At 37.6% G+C, this 16,672-nt stretch overlaps 1 protein-coding gene across 4 annotated transcripts in view; it reads right to left on the bottom strand.

The window, feature by feature from the left end:
* WDR37 (WD repeat domain 37) overlaps positions 1-16,672 on the bottom strand; it is a 62,886-nt gene that overhangs the window by 28,166 nt on the left and 18,048 nt on the right. For all 4 annotated transcript variants that reach the window (XM_026652018.1, XM_026652017.1, XM_026652020.1 and 1 more), the window contains 6 exons: positions 14,806-14,901; positions 14,579-14,643; positions 9,283-9,418; positions 7,581-7,652; positions 5,410-5,454; positions 2,526-2,602 (listed from right to left, as the gene is read on the bottom strand). In XM_026652018.1, coding sequence (XP_026507803.1) covers positions 2,526-2,602; positions 5,410-5,454; positions 7,581-7,652; positions 9,283-9,418; positions 14,579-14,643; positions 14,806-14,901 — 491 coding nt within the window. The remainder of the gene's footprint in view (positions 1-2,525; positions 2,603-5,409; positions 5,455-7,580; positions 7,653-9,282; positions 9,419-14,578; positions 14,644-14,805; positions 14,902-16,672) is intronic.

Genomic DNA, 16,672 nt, shown 5'->3' with positions numbered 1-16,672 from the left:
ACCAGCATAGCTATGGTACTGTAGCTATTCCGGTATAGCCTTCACAGTGTAGACATCCCCTTAGTTTTTTCATCTGCAAAATGAAAATACTACTTTCCTAACAGATTTGGATGCTAGGAGGAGCATTTGTATATCTCTTTGAAAACGAAAAGTGCCAAAAAAAGTAAACCACCATATATAATTAAAATTTTCACCTTGAGTTTGGTAAAAATTTCCACCCAACCTTTGCCACTAGCTAAACTCACTGGGGAAAGGGGCTCTCTCTCTGAAAATCTAAAATAGATCCTTGCAAAACTTGAAAGGGAATTTATATTTGCCATGACAAATCAGTGAGAAATTATCTGAAATGGCCGGCATTCAGACAACTAAAAATGGAAGGTTACAATAGAAATACTGACAGTGTTAACTGCATATTCACTCATTACTTGACTAAGTCACATATTAGCTCACTATTATGTTTTGCCCCTAAGTTCTGGAACTAGGGTATAGGATTCTTTGCACAGAAATCCACTAGCAAAATATCCAGTTTAAACATACTTTTACACAGCTTTATTTTTTAAGTAGGAGTATTTGGTTTGATAACAAGTTAGAGGGATTGATAAAAGGTTATGTGGTTAACAAAAATCAATAAAACACTAGCACTTTGGGCCCCAAATTTCAGTTATTAAAAAGGTTTTAAATACCTTTAGAAGCATTTACACTGAAATTTTAAACATGTCAAAGAAACTGTTGGAATGAAACATTCCTTTACAGTTTTTGTAACCAAAACACTGCAGCACAAGTGCATGAGAATCAGAGTTAAAACACACTAGTCTCACACATCAGAAAGCCTACTGTGCCATTATCGCACTGACAGTTCCTACATACCCTAGCCTCCAAGGACAGACTGGACATTAACCTGTACACCATCTAACCTACCCTACACATAGGTCGCAGATATCAGAGTGGGCCTGAAATCCAGAAACACTAGTACCATAGACCAGAAAGGTGGGTGAAGATACCTCATACAATGGAAGACCATACGTTAAGTTATACATGCAACAAAAAACTAGGGTTTCTTGGGTGGTAGCTGGTACATTTCAGGCTAAAAGGAAATGTCCACACAGCAAAGAAAAACCCATGGCTGACCCAGGCTCACGGGGCTCAGGCTGCAGGGCTGTTTCATTGCTGTGTAGACTTCTGCGCTTGGCTGAAGCCTGAGCTCTGGGATCCACCCACCTTGCAGGGTCCCAGAGCCCAGGCTCCAGCCCAAGCCTGCAAGTCTGCACAGCAGTTAAACAGCCCCACAGCCCGAGTCAGCTGGCATGGGTTTTCCTCTGCTGTGTAGACATACCCAAAACGTATAGCACATTCAAATACATTGATGGAGCTTAGTCTCATTAGATTTTGTCTATCTGGCAGTTCAAATAAAACACTGCACCAGAATCTGTACAGTAGAACACAGCAGCTTTGTGGATTAGCAAAATTAAGTTAGCAGATGTCTGTTATATAACTATATAAATAACTGACAGTCTCTCCCTAGTTCTTGGCAAAGATTTAATAGCAAAAGACTGAAGTGAGACCATAATTACTAATAATATTACACTACTTTTAGAAAATGTACTATAGTACATCTGTATAATGTTTTAAAATAAAAAACGTAGACTAAAACTGATCTATACTTACTAAAATAATGAAATACATAGAGGCATTATCCTTATTATATTCGCTCTCTAAGGCCCCAATTCAGAAAAGAACTTAAGCACACACTTAACTTTAAAACACATGTCTAAGACTCTTTGAAGCCCATACATAAGTGCTTTGCTGAATTGGGAGTTACGTAAGCCCAGATACTGTAAGACTCACTAAACGTGAATAATTTTACATTTGTGAATAGTCCCATGGATGGATGTATTTAAGCATTTGCAGGATCAGGGACTAATTCAGAAAGTTTGGTAATCCATAATAGGGCTCGCTGTTATTAGTACAAATTAGTGAACTTCTACTGAATTCAGTCTAAATATTGATGAATGGATACAAGATAAAGCTAAATCCTGAATACCAGTTCATTATTCATGCTAGTTAAGACTGATACATATGTGATCCATGAACAACCTACTAATGTGCCTACACAATTTTTTTTTACAAAGTGGTTAGAGGTGCACTCAACTTTAATCTTATTTTATACAACTTTATTAACAACTATATTTTGGATTACAATGCAAAATTTTACTTGTCACTATTCTGTTTAATTATGCAATTCTCTTCATTTGGAAAAAAAAAATCAATGAAGTCAGTTGCACTTTCAGATTCAGTGCTGCAATATACGGCTTGGAAACACTAAAGGAAGGCCATAGAAATTAATCTATTGACCACAGAGTTTTATAATTGTCTTTTTACAAAAATGTAACATTTGGGCCAAATTTGAGTTGAAAATTTATTTAAAGGGATAAGTGTCTATTACACTTCTACATGTAATCATACCACCTAAATTGGATGAAGTTGCCCTAGGATCAATTTTTAGTTTGTGTAAGTTTATTGCTTACATTGCAGTCTGATGTTGGCTGAGGCACGGGCAACTGTACCATATATCTCCAAATGTGAGCCGTCTGGTCTCCAGATGCTGCACAGAAATAAACTGAATAAGTATATTTCCATAAACACAATAAAGAAAATGTTTTGTTTTCACATTTTGGCTGTGCTGCATGAATAACACTTTTTTCTAACAAATTTTGGTAAGACTCAGCATAAATGGTTGTTTCCCAGGCTTGACAGTTTGCTGAGAACATGATTCATTACGCAAAAGGGGAGAAGTAATCCAATTTAATTACTCCTAAAATGAAAACATTCACTTTCTTTTAGGGAAAACATACCATTGAAAATAGTGTATGCTTCCAACATTTTATTAGTCTTCTGTTCCAAAACACTAAGATGTTACTAGCAAATTTAAATATGGATTTTATATTAGTAAAACAACTGATGTTGTGTCCTTAATGTTTTAGGAAATAAAAAGGAATTTTCTCCCCCTCTTCTTTCCCATTGTCATCCAAGGATTTTTATCATCAGACACAAAAATTAAGTCTGATTCGAAGTAGAATCCAAACCAACAAATATGTTTCTACCTTGAGTAGCTCAATGTAGCATCAAATTCTGTAAGGCTACAGACCTACCGGTTGCTGCATAAAGGAAACCTAAATCTCGATAGCATATGTGAATTAGAAACAATAGCCTCTCTTTGCATAAGGATAACTCTCCCACACCCGTGGCCTATACAAGGTACATTCCATGAGGATTTCAAGTTCATGTGAAGGTGCACAGGATATTGTGGGATCTGCTGCTCATCTATGTAATTAGGAAAAAGGTACAGGCTGGTCTCTGTTACTGCCCCTATGAGAAAGTATGAAGTGAGATGGCTTCTGGCTCATAGTGGAATCTCCAGCACATGTGGTTGGTAGATCTAGATGAGGAGTATTCTTTGGCATGTTTTAGTGAGGATTTGTGGCCCTACACTGAAATGCTAGAAGGAGGAGGATTGGTAGAAACAAGGGCACAATCAAGGTTGGTGTTAAAACTTTATCTGATAATTTCCTACCTTCAGCATTCTGGGTTTGTTTTTTTCAATTATAAATTCACTTCACACTAGAGGACAGTGTAGAACAGGGGCTCTCAAACTGGGGGTCAGGACCCCTCAGGCGGTCACGAGATTATTACATGAGGGGTCGCGAGCGGTCAGCCTCCACCCCAAACCCTGCTTTGCCTCCAGCATTTAAAATGATGTTAAATATATTAAAAAGTGTTTTTAATTTGTAAGGGGGGGGGGGTCGCACTCAGAGACTTGCTATGTGAAAGGGGTCACCAGTAGAAAAGTTTGAGAATCACTGGTGTAGAGGTTAAGAACTTTGCCATTTTTCAGCATCCCATATCTCAAAAGTGGCTTGTTTGAGCAACTTCAGATTAAACAGAAAACTCAGCTTTGGCTTTTGGAGGAAGGAAAATGAGGTTTATAATTGCAACAATATTTCAACCTTACTGCTATTACTAGGGCTCTACCAAACTCATGGCCATGAAAAATATGTCACAGACCATGAAATATTGTCTCTCCCATGAAATCTGGTGTACTTTTACCCTATACTATACAGATTTTCATGGGGGAGACCTGGGAGGGGGTCCATCCCAAAAAGGGGCTACTGGGGGGGAGGGGAGAGAGGAATCGCAAGGTTATTGTAGGGGGGCCGCCACCAGCAGCAGCGCAGAAGTAAGGATGGCAATACCATACCATGTCACCCTTACTTCTGGGCTGCTGCTGGCAGCAGCACTGCCTTCAGAGTTGGGCTCTGAAGCCACCAGCCACCACTATCCAGCCGCTCAACACTGAAGGCAGCGCTACCGCCAGCAGCAGCACAGGCGTAAGAGTGGCAATACTGCGACCCCCCCCCACCCTACAAAAACCTTGCAAATCCCCCCCACAGAACCCAGTTTTGGGTCAGGACTGCTACAGCTACAACACTGAAATTTCAGATTTAAACATCTGAAATCATGAAATTTACAATTTTTAAAATTCTATGCCCGTGAAATTGACCTAAATGGACCTGTGATTTTGGTATGGTCCTTGCTATTATGTAACTCTAATCTTGAGCAGAGTCATCTATAAATGCTAGAAAAAAACCACCACAAGATTGGCTGGGAAGAAATATTCACTTTCATAGATATGTATATGGTCCCCAGAACCCTTGTATGCCTCCCACTCTTGAAAATGTTTTTCCTCATCACCCCTGTTTAGCAGGGAAGTTCCATTATGCCCATTTACCTATGGGGAAGTAAGGCACAGAGATATTAAGTAACTTGCCCCAGAGGTCACATAGGCAGCCTGTAGCAAAACAGGCAACTGAATCTCAGTCTCCTGAATCCTAAAGCTAACACCTTATCGCTGAATCATATGAACCATAGGATTAACCACATCCTACAGATTTGAACACAACGCTGTACTGTTGTTGTTATGGCCAATGAGAAAGTTGTCACACTCATAACATGCATCAGCCACTATACAGAGAATATCCTTCCATTATTGCCTTTTGAAGTCTATAGTTGCTTCATTAATATTAAAAAGTATCATTAGTTTTTTCTTTATTTGAAGAAAATTAGAATAGAAAATAAAAATGTAAAATGGCAATGTGATATTTATTATTCCCATCTGCACACTAAGGACTACTAGATATTTCCCAAATCAGAAAAGACATGATCTCTGCACCAAAAGCGTATTAAATTAGAATGAGTTAACAAATCGTAGGGAATTGGAGAGGGAAAGGTGGGGATAACATCAAAAATATCTGCTACTCAGCAAGAGCTAACACACACTGTTACAGTAAAAAGAGTGGTTTGTTTTTACTTTCTTATGACAAACACAATGTATGAAACAAAAATTCTACATACCTGTAAGAGCTACTTGCTCTGTTGGATGGAACTTTATAGAATTTACTGCGTAAAACAAAACCAAATTTTAGGCCAAAGTTACGGGGAAAAATCTTTTAGAAAAGAAGTCAGCTTAAATAGTAAAAACATTTGTAAAGTAGTGAAGAGTCAAATTTTATCCTGAAGGCTTCTAATAAGATAATAAGGTGATAAGTAACAGTCAGCACGGATTTGTCAAGAACAAATCACGTCAAACCAACCTAACAGCTTTCTTTGACATGGTAACAAGCCTTGTGGACGGGGAGAAACGGTGGATCTGTATATCTTGACTTTCGAAAGGTTTTTAATATTGTCTCGCATGACCTTCTTATATAGAAATTAGGGAAATACAAGCTAGATGGAACTACTATAAGGTGGGTGCATAACTGGCTGGAAAACCATTCCTTCAGAGTATTTATCGCTGGTTCACAGTCAAGCTGGAAGGACATATTGAGTGGGGTCCGGTTCTGTTCAATATCTTCATCAATTATTTAGATTATGTCATAGAGAGTACATTTACAAAGTTTGCGGATGTTACCAAGCTGGGAGGGGTTGCAAGTGATTTGAAGAATAGGATTAAAATTCAAAATGATCTAGACAAACTGGAGAAATGGTCTGAAGTAAATAGGATGAAATTCAATAAGGACAAATGCAAAGTACTCCATTTAGGAGAGAACAATCAGTTGCACACATACAAAATAGGAAATGACTGACTAGGAAGGAATACGGTGGAAAGGGATCTTGGGGGTCAGAGAATCACAAGCTAAATATGAGTCAACGGTGTAACACTTGCAAAAAAATAAAAATACAAAAAAATTAAAAAAAACCCAAAACATTCTGGGATGTATTAGCAGAAGTGTTATAAGCAAGACATGAGAAATAATTCTTCTGCTCTACTCTGTACTGATTAGGCCTCAACTATGAGTATTATGTCCAGTTCTGGGTGCCACATTTCAGGAAAAATTCGAGAAAGTCCAGAGAAGAGGAACAAAAATGATTAAATGTCTAGAAAACATGATCTATGAGGGAAGGGGTTTGTTTAGTCTGGAGAAGACTGAGGGGAGCACATAACAGTTTGTTAATTGTCCGGGTGGTTAAACACTGGAATAAATTGCTTAGGGAGGTTGCGGAATCTTCGTCATTGGAGATTTTTAAGAGCAAGTTAGACAGACACCTGTCAGGAATTATCTAGATAATACTTAGTCCTGCCTTGAGTGCAGGGGATTGGACTAGACCACCTCTCGAGGTCCCTTACAGTCCTACAATTCTATGATTCTAAAACTATTAGCCACATAAACCTACGTAGACTAGTTTATACACAAAGTTAAAAGTCAATGAGAATTGTATTAACATGATAATTTAGGACCTTCATCATGTTTAAGTGTTCTGCATATAAACTAAATAAATGTATGTATGCATGCATGCATGCCAAACCGGACAGTTTCTACGCAAAAGAATAAATGGACACAAATCTGATATCAGGAATCATAACATTCAAAAACCAGTAGGAGAAGACTTCAATCTCTCTGGTCACTCAATAACAGTCCTAAAAGTGGCAATTTTTCAACCAAAAAAACTTAAAAAACAGACTCCAACATGAAGCTGCAGAACTGGAATTAATTTGCAAACTGGATACCATCAGATTAGGCCTGAATAAAGACGGAGTGGTTGGGTCATTATAAAACCTAAACTTAATTTCCCCAATACTAATTTCTCCCTACTGTTACTCACACCTTCTTGTCAACTGTCTGTAATGGGCCACTCTCTTACCACTTCAAAAGTTATTTTTCTTCCCTTGGTATCCTGCTGTTAATTGATTTATCTCGTTAGACTGACCTCACACTTGGTAAAGCAACCCCCATCTTTTCATGTATTTATACCTGCTCCTGTATTTTTCACTTCATGCATCTGATGAAGTGGGTTCTAGCCCACAAAAGCTTATGCCCAAATAAATGTTTAAGTCTCTAAGGTGCCACAAGGACTCCTCATTGTTTTTGCTGATACAGAATAACATGGGTACCACTCTGAAACCTTTACAATGGAGTTTTCTAATAGAGTTGGGAACCTTTATAACGGAAGCCATTATAGAAAGATTAACGTGTATACATACACATACACACACACACCACTCCAAGCACCTCGTAGGCTCTTACCTGATCCAACATGCCCTACATATTTGACAAGGCACTTTCCTGTTTCTATACTCCACAGCAAGGCAGTATGGTCTACAAAGGTTAAAGCAGAAGCATGTGTAAGCATTTCAAGCATATGCAAAATTTTATTTTTCAACTACTATTATACAAGTCTTACAGTGAAAAGTGTAATTGCTAGCAGGACAAATGAAATAAGCTTCAATTGACTAAGTACTTAAAGGAAAGCTGCATTGTATTTTCAAAGTTTCCATTCACTGCAACTTGAAATGGTTAGTGTCAATTATAAAATTTAACAGGAAGCTGCAACTTTAAATCAAGTTACTTTGAGATGAGTTTTAACAGGCATGATCTACTTCTAGAAGTTGTATTCTATTACTTAGAAAAAGATGAATGCAACTATGTACCCATCAATTTTAGGATGTTTTTATGCCATTAAAAACACTGCACAACTGAAGTGATGGGGAAAAAATAAGTCAACTTAAACAGAACCCACAAGAGTGTTTCCTTCATTCACTCAAGAAGGCCTTTCAACAGATAGGAGTCCTCAGATTGCAAGTAAAGAGCATCCATGCTGATCTGTTGCGGAGATGCAACAAAAGGAGAAAGGATGTTTCTAAGTTCAATGAGGACCTAAAACACACAGGGCTTTGTAAATTAAAACAACTCATTTGTACCTAGAAGCAATAGCCAGTTCAGTCTGTGGTGCATATAGGCTCCATATACTGAAGACCACTAAGCATCTTCACATGCTGATCTACTCTCTAAGGTAGCACTAATTAGAACATATTATCCAACCTAGAAGTAACAAAGCTTTACTTTCTCAGTGCCCGTTCAAGATAGGGGCTCATATGGAGGTGATGCTAGTGTTGCCAAAAAATATTTAAGTGTGAATTGATGGCTGTAGTATCTGCCTCTCAACTGAGGAAGAATATGTATTAATAAGGTCCTCAATCTGTGATCCTTACAGATCCTTCAGCTGTTTCTAGATGCTTAAGTAGCATCAAAAGCCATGGATTACTTTCAGACACCATACAATTAAATGTATGGAAGCAATCACTACTGCACCTCTGGATCCCACAGAAACAAAGAAGAGAACTGTCATCACTATATTAATGATACTGCTTCCCAAAGGGCTCATTAACATACACAAAACCAGACACAGGCTATATGTACACAGTTAACAATAAGTCATCTCCCTCAATTGTGGTATCCCATGTGAGTACCCTCAAAGTTAATAACAACCCAAAACCACCTTATAGGACTTTTGAGTGGGAAAAAAAGGATCTCCCTAAATGATACTAAATCCATTCCTTTTAGCACACTGAATAGCCATTAAATTGTAAGTGGATCACCGCTAACACAGGGTTGACGGCTAACACCCAACTAGGATGCTTGAACTTTCCCACATATGCCCAGGCTAAACAGAATTTCAGATAAATCCATTTCATTTTGTTTAGAGAGTTTAAAATGCTGAACCTCCTTAATATAATTCTATTATCAGGGTAACTATATAAACTACTTGAACGGACAGTTAGCCAAATAAATGCAATTAAATTAAGATCTAACATAAAAGACCCATGAAGACATTCTCATATATAGAATGCAACTAAGCTTTCACTTATGCTTTAAATCTAATTACACTTCTTACTGAATCTAACACAAACATTTTGTGAGAGATACCGGAGTTAAAACAAAACATTACCAGCAGATGCTGTCCCCAACACCACTGGCTGAGTTTTCGTGACACTGACATCCCAAATACCATCCCTGTGGCCAACATACTCCTTCACCAGTTGACAGATTGCCCTTGATGTTGTAGTTTTGAAACTGGATACAATCTATAACAGCAGAGAGAACAATTTATTTTTCCTATCAATCTGCAGATAATTATTAATCACCCCCAAAAAGACAGTATGCACACCCTTTGTTAACATAAATAGATGAGATTTTATAATCAGCTCTCACTTTTCTTATAGTTCATTATTTTTCAAGAGTTTCTTGACCTTTAACTGGAGAAAAATAAGTCTTTCGATGCATCTGTGCTAGATGTTTTCTTATAAAGACAATGGGACACATTTTGTCCTGGGTTAGAATAATGCAATACAATGAGATTGCACAAATACCACAGAGCAGAATTTGGCCCAATGTCTACGCTTTCCATTCAGTTTGGTAGGAGGTCCCTGGCTAAAAGAATTTCCCTTCCCCTCCCCACAAATGGTTATGTACCTGAGGGTCTGAGGATAGCTTGTATTTTGCTGTCTGATGTGAACTGTATTGTATTATAAGTCTGGGGAAATTTGTTTCCATACAATATGTAGAGCTGCCAAAAATGTGGTAAAAAAAAAATCCAAAAATGTTGAGCCACTTTTTTCTTCAAAATTGCAAAAAAAATTCAATTAGCTTTAAATCTTTAACATTTTGCAGTACCGGTATATAAGAATTAACCAGGAAGCATATGCAGGCAGTTCTATTTGCATGATAATGAAGCATTTTTTCACAAAAGTGTCAAAAAAATCAGAGGCTAACGAAGTTATATCTGAGCCACTTGCTGGTCACATTCCCTTAGATTCAGTGCTGTTATGAAGAACTTTTTATTAAATCAAAATTAGTATTTAGATAAGCACTAACAGAACAAGAAAGCAGATAACAGAACCTAGGGGAAATATACCCATCTTACAGGAAAATAAATCATTATATTAGTGCAGGAACGCTGAAAACAATGGTGACCCATCCATATTAGGGTATCTGAATTGGATAAATTCCAGATCAAAGGGAAGTGGAGTATATAAAGAAGAGAAAGCAAGATAGAAATACAATTTGCCTTGCCGGAACATGACAGATGTCCAGAGACATGCTGAAACTAAGCATGTATAAACAGAAAATCCCCCAATACAAAGGGGATAAAAACAAGCTTTGCTCATCTATGCTGTAGGTACTACTCCTTCATTTTCACAAGCTTTGGGGCTCATTTAACAAGTGTACTATGAGGAAGATGGCACCCCAAAGTTGGATACAAACTCTGTGAATGATACATCCTGAAAAAATTCTTAACAGAAGTATAATTATGAACAGATATTTTAAGTTATGTAGTCAGACACTGGTTAATTCAAACCCTAAAATGTCTGGACTTAAAAGCAAATAGGTTCTTAAATAATTAATTCTACATTTCAGCTACAAAGAAATTCCTCTATCAGAGGTTTTACTCAGGAAAAATATTACTAAGAATGAAATTCTATTAATCTGTGATGACTGAGCAAGGCAGACATGGCATTCAAATATCACGTGATTAAAACAAAGTAAAATTGTTCCAGGAAAGAGACTTTATAAAAACAGAGAAAGCCTGGAAGAATATTGGAAATTAAAATATTCCAAGTTTTTTTGCATGTCTGTCTTCTAATGATGAAATCCTCTATAAAGTCAAAATTAAATTGTTAATAAACAGAACAGCTTCAAATCAACAGAAGTAACAATCACTTAAAGGATGCATTTAAAAGGAAAACAGGTTAATCCTCACAAAACAAGGTAGAGATTAGTAGTTTAACCATACTGCAGAATTAATCATAAAACCTTCAAGACAATCTTAAAATGCAGCTTTCAGATTTAATATACTCCTTAAAACAAAATGGAGCCATGTATGCAAAGCAGAATAGTAGAAGTAAGTTACAGAAAGAGGACTAACATACCTCTCAACTGTTTATCAAATTTCAAAGTTACATATACACACACCTTTTGGCTCTTGAGCCCACACTCCCCTCTTGAAAATGCCATTACAAAGTAACCTAGGCAAAGCAATTTTATCTTCAGTTTTGGAAAAAGATTCTGTCAGTTTAAGTTCTTATGCATTTTCTTCCCATTGTCATTAAAGTCTCTCTGGAAAAGAGCTTCAACAAGGCAGGCTTGACAAGCCATGTACTTAAGACACACCATACTTTGAGCATCTGGCATTTGCCTTCATTTTTAAAGCCCTTTTTAGTAGTCATTGCTACATGTTTCTGTTAGAAAAATCCTTAAATTACTTACTCTTCAAGACTAAGAAATCTGTAAAAAATGGTGCCCATAAGGAAGAGCTAGTTATTTACCTTGTAATTCTGTTTCTCTGAAAACCATTTGGCACTCCCCACAGATTTGATGGGTTTGTTTCAGGTGGTGTTTATGTTAGAATTCTAAGTTTGTGGTTTCTGATTTTGAGTCATGATTTTTTCTGTGCATGAGTTCTTTGGGGATTGTCTTAGTTTTCTGGAAGGAGCCTTCCCAGCGCCCCACGACCACCAATTAAGAAATTACTGTGTCTGTGTCTTCAGATTGGTGTGTGGCCACCACTGATGGTTGATTCACACCCAAGACCAAGTGATAAAAATCTTTTAAAGCCTGGGCAGTTTTTACTGTGCCACACTGAGGAGCTAAAACTCAAGAATAAGAATTCTGTACCAGATATTATCTTTACAGGAGAGATAAACCAAATCTGTTTTCCTTTGCTTTCTCCCACTTCAAACACAGGTGGTTTTATTTACTGGAATATTTTACTACTTCTTCCACCTTCATGAACTACAGTGCAAATAGGAAGCAAAAGAGTTATTCAAATACCACTGAATCGATTAAAAAAGGACTTTACACGGGAGAAAACTTTCAAATATACCTTATGTAGATATTAATTTGGGATTTACCTATTAAAAATATGCCCTGCCACTTGCTATTTAAGATATTTTAGATAAAGTCTTCTTTCATAGAACTGCTCACTCTCACCTTCTTGATCTTGTATTGACATCTTAATAGTAAACCAGTTACAAGTTATTTCCATTTCGAAAGGCGAATGTCAAAATGGCATTTAACTACACTACAGCATCAAGTAGAAAGAAGAATGAAGAACCTGATCAGTGAAGCACAATACAGCAGTCTGACACTCAAAGTGGAAAATTGAGGCTCCATTCCCTCTGACTTAGCCATGCACTTGCTATCCTACAGCATTTTGGCAGATTTTCCTATGGAGTTTGAGTGCAAGAGAAGTTTTATTTTCTTAACCAGATATTATTATGTAAATCTTTCTTGAACTTCTGTTCTTAAGCACATTATAGTTTCTTTGTTTTACAGAAGCCAAAGAGTGACTACCTTCCCACTCAAAAAAGTGACTGTTCAAAATGAGCATATTCCCACCAACTGCAGAGGTTAAACTCTGCAGAACGCAGTGGGAAGAGATGCTACCTGCTCTGCAGTCTTTTTTACTCTTCTGATTCATTGTTTTGTATCTACAAGTAAAAGCAGTAAATGAGTAACAATGAAGAGTGTAAAGTCTTCTGACATGGCACAGTTGACAGATATGATACCCATGAAAAATTATGAGATTCTGCATGTTCCACCATTCGCCACTACTTAGCTGTACATGCATATTGACACACTGGGAAGCAAAGCAGTTACCCATGAGTCTCCACCCCATATTTCCCAGCTTCCCACGTAGAAGTTGCGAGATCCACCTGCTTTGCCTAGGAAAGAATTTGAGTGCTACATTGCAAGCAATTAAGAGAAGATAAGTATTCAATACCTGCTTTACAAACAGTAATTTCTGCATATTCATCAAAATGAAAAATACTATTCTGTGACTACAAAATAGCTGTACAACTAATCTTATGTTGCCCATATTTTAACTAGCCTAGTTAAGGAATTTGCAACTTATGCATTACAAAAAATGGGGGTATATTCTCATCACATCAGTGCATGCACACTGATCCACGACAATAGGAACTATATAAAAGTCTTCAGAGAGTAAGTGAACAAACTTGTTAGAGTGAACTAAATAATAAAAAAAAAATATCCCATTCTTATCCTCTTTTTCCCCCTGTATATGAATTTTGTCTAAAGAAATCAATGCACATTAAATACAGACTTTAAAGTCAGCCCAGTGCATCATCTTACTTTTTATTTATCTAGATTATATACAAAATGTTAACTTTGAATCATCCAAAAAATTAGCAGTGTGTTAATTTTTAGCATTTACTTTCTTATACTAATGTTTTCCCAGCTTGTTGGCAGGCCTTTGCGACTGTCAGACCAATTCAAGGGTCTGACAGTATGCTTCAACGCTTCACCATACTGTATCCATACTCCCACACTAACAAGTAGTAAATGGTGCCTGTAAAAACCTCCCACAATGCCTCTCTACTCCCACAGCAGCACATAATGCAGCTAATCATGGGAACAGTTCATGTATTTAATCTACAAGGTCAGCCACCATTTTTCATTGCAAACACCTCTGCTGCCCTTCCCCAGGAAGTTACCAATGAATGACCCTCACACCAAGCAAAAAAAGAGCAGTGTGTAGACACCTAGTGGTTTGGGAATGGGAGGGAGAAAAGACGGGTAGATAAAAACACACAAGATAGACAAACACAGAAAAATAAGACCAAAAATGGAGAGAAATGTCAAAGTCTGGACATAAATCGGAAGACTGTGGCAACTGTGCAGAGAGATAGGCACCCCTTCTTGTACTATCTGCCAATTGGAAAGGAGCATGATGGAGAGGTTGGGAACCTATCCATTATCATATACTTGAAGATCAAGAATAGACAACCTGTGCTAGGACAAAGCTCAAAACCACACTACATAGACAATCAACCAGTTTAAATCAATTCAACTGCAAGGCCTTCGAAGGATAGTTTTAGAGGTCATTCCCAAAGAAGTCCTCATAGTCAAAACTTATTTAATTTTGTATTTTCAACATGAAAATACAGTAACTCTTTTGTAGTTTACACTGCCATAAAATCCCTTCCCCCATACTCCAATTTCTATTAGCCTTCTTAAAAATCGTATCTTACAGAAGTTTAGTATAGCACTTCTGTAGTGAGGGATAATTGCTGAATCCAAGACAGATACTATTCTTTACTAGGCATGTTTATTTAGAAATGGAACTATACTGCTTAACACACAATACATTATAATGTAAAAACAGCCACATTAGTCTCATAAGTACACATGAACGTTAAGGAGAGGTTTAGTTTGTCTCATACCTTGCTGGTAGATGCCTTGTAAGTGGTCTTCAATTTCTGTGAAAGCTGACTGGTACTATGACTGGCTGTTGAGACAAATAAGTTCAAAGGAAAATATTTTGGGTAAGTTAACAAACCTATTATTTGTGCAATGGTATTAATTCCCTTTAACGAAATTGTAAATTTTGTTAAGCTAAGTAGGAAAAGCAAGCTACAGAAAACCTAATATTTGTTAATATTTATCTTACCTTTTGTTTTCAGTTGTCCTTTGCTCAGTTCAGCTCCGTCAATTGTCTGTCCTTCAACTGCTAAGCGCTCATTAAGTGTATCGACCTCTCGACGTACTAACAGTAGCAAAAAAAGTTAATATAAATACGCAATTAAAAGCACATAATACTGTACTCTAAGGAATTTTGTGGTATTAAGTTATCTATTTTATGTTATGAGTCACAAGAGTAGTTTATTATAATCTTATAAAAGCAGTCTGCATGTTCTAAACAAAGACAAAATGTCATGCTGAACTTCCCAACCAAAGATAAACCTTGACCCAGGTTCCAAGGAAACTTTGCCAAACAGTCTCATCACTTCTCATTATAGTTTGCTAGCAGATGTGACTGTAACAGGACAATACCCGTAATGTGTGTAGAACCCATGCATCAAACTAACTCCACTCAAAAAATGGAAATTCAGGAAGTGAATGGAAGTCTGTGACCTCAGAGCAGTTATTTCATCCACAATTAGCAAGTCATTTCTAGGTTCTATTAAGTTATAAAGCAGAGTTTTTCCTTCTGTATGCTATTCATTTGAAGTTAGTGCATTGCTGAAAATCAAAAAGATAAAGTAGGGCAACAGCATATTGAAGCTAATAAGATTAAACAAGAACACTCATTACTCCTGGGGGAATTCTGCACTACTGTGTATGCGTATAATTAATGAGCCATATTTTAAATTGTTTGTTCAAAAAAAGCTTCTGCCAAAATGTTGCTGCAGTTCCACCTTTTGCCCACCATAGGGTGCAGTGGTGCTAGAACACAGCAGCTCCCAGCCAGCTAGGGAAGAGAAAGAGCCTGCAGAGCCTTCTTCACAGGTCAGGAGACAGGGGCTATGGAGAGACAGACAGCATGGGGGTGCTGGTGGGGGGGGTCAGACAGGGGCTCATAAGGGCTAGTGGGGGAGGACAGACTGAGACAGGGGCTGAATGGGAGTGGAGGTGCAGGTCCACATGGTGATAGGGGAGGTGGTTCAGGGACACATAGGGATGGGGGAGGTGGTTCAGGGACACATAGGGACGAGGGAATGGCTGTGTTGGGGCAAAGAGACAAATGGGGACAGGGGTGCAGGGCCATATGGGGATGGAGGGAGTGGGTGTCTGACTGGGATGGAGAGACATGTGGACAGGGGGTGCAAGGACACATGGGGATGCAGGAACACATGGGGACAGGGCAGATGTGCCTGACAGAATGGGAGAGGCTAGGAGTCAGCCAGGATCTGCATGGGGGAAGCTCCCTAACAATCCCTCCCTGTCCCCACAAAAAACCTGTTCCATACTTTTCCCCACCCATATCAAACAACCCTCCAAGTTCAGACCCAGGCTCCTTCCCAGCAATTTACCTCCCTCTCCCTCAGCTCCTCCGTTACCCCTGACTCCCCCCAGCCTTTGCACTGCTTCATGGAGTGCAGGAAATACTGTTCTGTATTGTAGTTTAAATGAATTATTATTCAGAGTTCTGTATTAATATGCCTAGTAAGGAATTTGTCAAAAAACATTTCCTGAAACTTTGTTGTCTGTATTGTTACAAACATACTCACTGACAGGTATTTTGAAATAAATGACCAAAAATAATTGAAACTGGTGTGATTGTATTGTGTTATTCTGACAAATAAAATACGCAGAACTTTAAAATATTGTGCGTGGAATTTTTAATTTTTTGGCACAGAATTCTCCCAGCAGTAATGCTTTTTATTCCTAGAAGTATCTTAATTAAGATTAACTTATTTTTAAAAGAAAAATTCGATGTTTGTACTATACATTTAATGTGTTTCATTCAAGTGTTCCATAAACATTTACTGTAATACAAAAGTAGTTTTTGCATGTAAGCATAAAAAACTATGTTC

The sequence above is a fragment of the Terrapene carolina genome, unplaced genomic scaffold (genome assembly GCF_002925995.2).
Source record: "Terrapene carolina triunguis isolate 2854851 unplaced genomic scaffold, T_m_triunguis-2.0 Scaffold111, whole genome shotgun sequence".
NCBI lineage: Eukaryota > Metazoa > Chordata > Testudines > Emydidae > Terrapene > Terrapene triunguis.
Note: the sequence above shows the minus strand (reverse complement) of the source record. Positions and strands in the feature narration are given on the sequence as shown.